Below are 7,008 nucleotides of genomic sequence, written 5' to 3'. Positions count from 1 at the left end.
GGATTTTCATTGGCTACCTAATCGACTGCGGTTCTGCTCATTGGTCCAAACCGCGCAAACACAAATCACATGATGCGGAAGTGGTTACTAAATATGTGATGTGTCAAAATTTGCAACAAAAAGATACTTTAGAAATTGTAGCGAGTTGTTAGAATATTTTAGAACACATAGTAGTGGTAGTTTTTAATGAACAGGTTTGTTTGATCTCACGTTAAAAAATGATAAGTCACCGCTCCCCCAGCTGCCGTGGTATGAGTCAGATATGAAGTTGATATGTGGCAGCTGGCTGTGCTAGCTAGTAGCTAATGTCCAGGAGCCTGAAAGTCAACAATGACTTCAGAGAAGCATTGACATCGGTGAGTGACACATTTGTTTATTATTTAATCCTTTATCGCTTCACAGATATGTCAGTGATACTTTACGCTTTACTACTCATAAGCGGAATTTTATCAGACGCAGAAATGATATTTTCATTTCTGACGTATCTTGTCTTTCAGCTTTTTTTTCCGCAACTGAGCCAACACGTGGATGATGCAAATTAATCACCTAATGCACATTGCTATAAATAAACAACAACAAATTCAACAAGCTGTGAGACTCCATCGGTGTAACACAGCATTCTGTCACACATCAGACTCTGTGACATAATTATGTAACAGCTGAGATGCAGCCTGATTATACACTGCTTCTCAGCTTTTGCTGAGCTTGTTTATCTGTTTTATTCCATTCAATTTGACGCCCTTGTAAACATGTGACATTGTTGGCCATAAACCTTGCCCTTGAACGTGTATGACCCCAATCAATCAAACTTAATTTGTATACAAAAATACAGCTCAACGTGCTTTACAGGTTAAAATAACCCCATACAACCCATAATCCCATAATTTCCCCAAAAATATAAATGACCTAGTTCCTGACCTGAGGGTTTCTGTATAATAAAATGAGATAAAGCATGAAGTTTCTAGTGTGTGATCAACACTAGGTCTTTTGTTCTTAATTATTATCATTTTTATTATCACCAAAAGCAGTTTAACAGTCTTTTTAATCTAAAATAGGAGACGAAGAATAGATTATTTATCAGAGTCAATCAGGCTCATTGTAAATGCACATTAAAACCACTTTTGTTAACTTAAGAACTGTGGAAAATGTAAAGTTTGTAAAATTTATTTTTTGTAAGCCTACAGCTTGGAATAGTGTCTTTCTTATTCCAAACAGCATTAGAATAATCTAACGCTGTGTTGATGTTAGTTTAGATCTCTCTCTCTTTCTGAAGGTCGACTCATTTCCATCTGTTCATCCTGCAGCTGTAAACTTCCTTTTTACTGCAGGTAGGTGGAGAGAACTGACAGACCCAACCCATCCGCTTGCCAACAAGCAAGTGTGGCCTTTGTTTACCTGCCTCTCAGGTAAGTTTTGAGCCAGGGCGGGGCTGAACACAAGGTAGGAGGGATGCCTGTGGAGGGTGGAAGCAGCAGCGGCTCAACTTCAGCAACACGTCACCCCAAGCAGAAGCGAAAGGCACACAGTTTGTCAATCCGACGCACTAACAGCACGGAGGACCGGCTACCAGGCATCCTAAGAGGAGACATGCTGGAGGGACAGGTGAGGACTACTCTATTACCTTTGGTTGCCTCACAGAGACACTGAAGTGCTGCTTTAGTTAAATGTACTGGTTATCATAAAAAAATGTATCTTACAGACACAGTTTTAGACGATTCTTCTCAAAATACCATCACGAAGGTCATCGTTTGTTCTGATTACATTTGGATTACTCTGAGGTTACTCTCTGGTCTGTCCTGAAAGTGCAGTATGGGCTGGTTAAACAACATTACTTTGGTTTTAAACCTGATGATGCAACATCCACAGCTCCACTCTACTTTGTGTAAATGAGATGGAGTTTCTGTCTCCTGGGACCTGAGACGGGGACATTTCCCTATCTAGGATTTTACCTGGGAGGAAAATAGTCCTCGTATCAATGCCATTTAGGTTCTCTCAAAGTCAGCCCCCTGGGTTAGTTACTCATTTATTTGTCCAAAACAAAGGAAGCTGCTATCTTCTTAAACCCACTGCTGCTATGAAGTTGGTCATTAACTTATTTCTAAGCCAGGTTATCTGGAACGGGCCACAGCTGATTTATTTCCCTGCATAAAGGCAGGACTCTACTCTTTATTTACAAGGACCTAGTTCCTGTTCCTGACTTGCTATGGCGACTTCATGCTTACTTGCTGCAGAGACGATGAAAAGAGTTTCTGTTTGATCAAGAACGCTGTAGCCGTTAACTCTGGGGAGTTGGCTGCAGAGTGAAACAGCTTCCAGATAACACCAGCCGTGCTTTAGATCGTGCTTATTGTGTCATGAGAGATCTCGGAAGTAAGGGTGATATTTATCTTTTACTTTCTCTACCTGTTTCCTAACCATCAGCCTCTAGAGCCGGAGCTCAGCTTGCACCGCTCTGTTGTCTCATCAAGTTTTAATACGGGCCGTTTGTCCCCGTCTGATTAGTCCTTTCAACGGTCCTTTGTGTTTGTTGCCAAGACATTCTGTCTCTGTTTATGCCCCCATTATTGACCAAAGTGCACTGCAGGTTTCAGGGCAGGAACTAAGCAGCTTTCAATTTATAAGAGCTGCCTCTTATTTCCTAATTAACCCCTTTTTCCTCCCTGGAGAGCATCGACGCGTGGTTCAGACTGAGTGGTCAGGCTGCCAACGTGACAAACTGGGTTTAGATCACGTGTCCCAACAGGAAAGGGTGCCGGTAAAATGTTTGATTGTTTGGGTGAACCGAGCTGCAGCGTACCGTGGATGACGATTTCTGTTTTCATGGGATCTTAAACATCAGTGTGTGTGTGTGTGTGTGTGTGTGGGTCCTGCGGGAGCTCGTGACCCTCTGATAAATAAGAGATCACCATGGAGGTAAGGAGGTTCTGTGGAGGCTGTAGCTTTGGTTTAATTTGAAGTAAACATGCCGACTCTTTGCGGAGAGACCAACACTTCCACTTGGTTGAAGTTTTTGTTTATTTAATGAGTCACTCAAACGTTTCCTCCAGCGGCCGCAACACAGTGAAGCAGACAGCTGTTCCTGTCAGATCCAGCCTGTGAAGAGGACACGGACGGATGTACCGTATGCTTCCTTTGTGGCTTTCTGATGTTGATCTTTTTGTCATGTGTCCAGGACTCCAAGCTGCCCCACTCGCTGCGGAACAATCTCCTCGAGCTGTTTGGGCAGATCGAGCGAGAGTTTGAGAACCTTTACATCGAAAACCTTGAATGCAAGTTTCTGGTCACACCGTTGGGTCTTTTATTTATTTATTTTTTTGAAAAATTCAAACACAAATTTATGAACCCGTAGATCTTCACTGACTGTGTGACTGTGATGATGTTGCAGTGCGGCGGGAAATCGAGTCTCTGAATGATCGTCTGACTGGAGATGGACAGGCGGTGGATGGGGGGGACCCCACCAAGGGAGCCCTAAAAGCTAAAGGTCTGTTGCGCCTGTTTGTGTTTGTAGTTTCGCTACATTATCTGTCATGAATCACTAAAACACAAATCAGTCGATCTTCATCGCAGCTGACTCACTTTTGGTGCAAGTCCGATTCAAGATGGCTGCCATAGATGATCCGTATTCGTAATGGCATTAACGTGGTCAGCTTTAACTCGGTAGCAGCTGCGTGTCACTAACAGCAGCTGAAGGGATCTGGTGGGGAAACTGGGTGTGCTTTAAAGTGACCCGGTTTGCTGGATTAAGCTCCGTTCCTTCAGCGATTGTGTCACGATCAGCTGACTGACAGCTGATCAGTAGAACCACATAACAAGGCTTTGCTGCGTAAGATATCGGTGTTCCTTAAAGCCCTGGCGTTGTGCGAGTGTAACCGAATAAGTGTTGTTTGTGTTTGTGCCCCACAGCCAGCCACAGCACCAGTCAGCTGTCACAGAAGCTGAAGACGACCTACAAAGCTTCCACCAGCAAGGTACCGGCTCTAAGGCCCTCCGGTGTGTGTTCATATTCCAGGATGTAGTTCTGTCGGCGTTAGCTGGCCGTTGAAAGGCCTGGTGTTGCTGAGTGAGAGGAAGGGAGCTTCTTTAGCTTCCTCTGAATGTGGCTAAAAAAAGAGTTTCTGCTGATGAAATGCAGATTTTAAATGTTTTCTGGTGTAACGAGGCCTTGGACACGTTAGGTGGAGGTGCAAATGAAAATGTTTTGTGATCTAAAGGTTCTTTATTTTTAATCTTTTGCCGAGGCAGCGCTTGTATTCATTCCAGGACAAAATAGGTGGAGCTCGCAACTTCAATATGGCCCCATGGGAGCTGTGGGCTGGAGATTCATGGGTAACTTCCTGAATGCTCTGACTGTCAATAAGCACTGATGGGTTAACTCGACTCGGCTTCAGTCTCTCCTTGACTCTTCTTTAGCTCCACTCAGAAAAAACAAACATGGCTGCATCTGCTTTAGAGGCCTTGCAGCCTGTTCCTGTCTAACATCTAAAACCCGTCTACCTGCTGCTGTGGTGTCGGAGCCAGAGCCCACCTTAAACGTCTAGAGTCCGTTCTTTTTTTTTTTGTCTTTTCGTCCTGTTTTTATGCTGGCTGGTAAAGCTGAAGGTGCAAAAGCAGCCAAAATAACTGCAATTAGGAAATGGGAAATGTGGAAGCTTGTTTCAGATTCATCCGGGACAAGTCGGCGTTTTTAGGAAAAGCTGAGGGTCTCAGTCTGGAACCTGACCTCCATACCTGTAAAAGTCTTGGTTTGAACAGATTAAATAAATTAGACACGTTTAGAGTTTTAACTCTGCTGCTGAGCAGACTTTCATCTGAACAGGATTATTTCCTGTTTTAGACTGCGTGTCATTAGACTGACGAGCTAACGGCTAGTCTGAACCAGTGTATTCTTGCCGTTTTAAAACGGCTCAAATCTCCCCAGTTAAAGCAGTCTATGCAGATTCTTACACCATTGTCCATCACACACATTTTACATTGGTTTCTGTTTTAATTTACCCTGGAGTCCAGCAGGAATTTCCTGATATTTTAACCAGAATAAGGTAATAAGGTAGTGTCCGCCCCGGGACTCTGGGAGATGGGGACTCAAAACCGGTCAGGTCAAACCAAAGACTGAAACAATGGGACTCAATGCTTCAGCTTTAAGAGGTTGGATTGGGCGGTTAAACCATCAAATAGTTCTCTAGCGCGGCCACCGCTGTAACTCACCGCTCCCCACAGGGATGGATCAGATGCAGAGATGAATTTCCCCAGTGTGTGAAGACTAAAGGGACTTTAATTTATGGAGAGGCTGTTCAGTGAGCCGTCTGTAGTGGTTAAGAGTAATTATTTCTAACTTTATGCAGAAAGTATTTCTTATGAAATACAAATTTTAAACATGTTTTCTTTCCTGCACGATGAGGTTCTTGAGATGTTTCTTCTGATGCTACAGTTTGATTTTGAACATCGGTGTAAATGCAGCTAAGAGAGGGAAGCCTTTCAGCTGAGAGGGATAAAAGAGGATCAAGGAAGGAGCTGTTTAAAACCCAACTAACACCAGCTGACTAATGATCTGCACCGAGCAGATCGTCAGAAGAGCAGCGTTGGGTTGCTGTGTAATGTGTGTGTGTGTGTGTTAATGCGCTGCTGCATCTAATGGTGGAAGCTTAGCTATGGTCGTCTGGTACGGGTGAAGGGCCGTGTGTAACCAGACCACTAGATATTTTTAGACGAGCAGCGCTCGTGTGTAAACGTCTTCTTCCACGCTGAGGCGGAGATCTGAGCAGGCCTCATGGGGATGCAGGGTAAAAGCTCACAGCTGCTCTCTAGGAGGATTTGATCATCTCGTGTCTGGGCTGCAGCGAGGCCCGACACGTGCAGATCTAACCTGGACTTCTAGAGTTGTCATTTAAAACAAATGTTTGCTGGTAATTCTAGTTCCTGGAGATGTAAAGAAGTGAATCTTCTTGTGCACCAACAGGAATTTTAGAACAAAATCAAAACTTTCATGGATCCTTTTCAAGCCCCCATCTCTTGTCTGCAGAGACGTAAAGTTCACCTGCTGCAGTGGAGGCGTTCAGCTATGCTGCAGAAAGCCTCAGAGATGAGAGTATGGCCGACCTAGACCAAAAGACCTGCTAATCTCATTTCATGATCCTGATCTGACGCACCAAGCTGAGAGGCTGGATGGCAGAAAGCAGCAACCTGAGATCCCTCTGAAGGAAAAATGTTTATATAAGCTCAATCTATCATTTCAATCTGAAACTGCCCTCAGCCTTTATTAATGCTGTAATAAATGCTACCTATGCTACCTATGCTAATAGCATGTGGGTTTAAATGACGCGTGTTTGTTGGTGCATGCTCTGCTGAGGGTGTCTGATTTAAACGACACTATCAGACTCTCAGAACCCGGCTCAAACCCCTCCCTTCCTCCCCGTGCAGATCGTGTCCAGTTTCAAAGCCACCACAGGATCCCGGGCTTTGTGCCAGCTGCTCAAGGAGTACGTCGGGCATCGCGACGGGATCTGGGACCTGAGCGTGAGCCGAACGCAGCCAGTGGTGCTTGGCACCGCCTCCGCTGGTACGCCAAATCTTTTCGTACACCGCACCAGTCGGTCAGTGATAGTGTTGTGTCCACATGGTGGTTTTAAACAAGAAACAAAGACTAAAGGTGCTGCATGCGTATTCACTCCCCTACATCACTGTCTGATTAATGATGCTGCTGCAATACGAGCCTACTTATGGTGATTAATAGTGCTGGGTGTGTAAAAAGACTTGATTGTCTGTTTTTTATGAAAATGACAAAAGTGTTTGAGTTGAAGCATCTCCTGCTTAGTTCCGTGTTTTCCTCTGCTGCGGTCTCCTCACAGACCACTCGGCTCTGCTGTGGAGTATAGAAACAGGGAAATGTCTGCTGAGGTACGCCGGCCACGCCGGATCAGGTAATTACACACGCACGCACGCACACACACACACACACACACACACGCACGCACACACACACACAGAGAGACACACACACACACACACACACAC

General features: G+C 44.7%; 1 protein-coding gene across 3 annotated transcripts in view; it reads left to right on the top strand.

Annotated features, from left to right (window-relative positions):
• Window positions 1–2: 2 nt before the first annotated feature.
• LOC107382662 (WD repeat-containing protein 37) overlaps window positions 3–7,008 on the top strand; it is a 17,117-nt gene continuing 10,111 nt past the window's right edge. For 2 of the 3 annotated variants that reach the window (XM_015954901.3, XM_054751333.2), the window contains exons 1-8: window positions 3–356; window positions 1,329–1,602; window positions 3,173–3,269; window positions 3,386–3,481; window positions 3,904–3,968; window positions 4,243–4,326; window positions 6,415–6,553; window positions 6,843–6,914. In XM_015954901.3, the coding sequence (XP_015810387.1) occupies window positions 1,450–1,602; window positions 3,173–3,269; window positions 3,386–3,481; window positions 3,904–3,968; window positions 4,243–4,326; window positions 6,415–6,553; window positions 6,843–6,914 (706 nt within the window). In that variant the 5' untranslated portion in view covers window positions 3–356; window positions 1,329–1,449. The remainder of the gene's footprint in view (window positions 357–1,328; window positions 1,603–3,172; window positions 3,270–3,385; window positions 3,482–3,903; window positions 3,969–4,242; window positions 4,327–6,414; window positions 6,554–6,842; window positions 6,915–7,008) is intronic. The other variant, XM_015954902.3, reaches the window with a different exon arrangement.

The sequence above is a fragment of the Nothobranchius furzeri genome, chromosome 7 (genome assembly GCF_043380555.1).
Source record: "Nothobranchius furzeri strain GRZ-AD chromosome 7, NfurGRZ-RIMD1, whole genome shotgun sequence".
Taxonomy (NCBI): Eukaryota; Metazoa; Chordata; class Actinopteri; order Cyprinodontiformes; family Nothobranchiidae; genus Nothobranchius; species Nothobranchius furzeri.
This window is presented reverse-complemented; position numbering and strand designations above follow the sequence as displayed.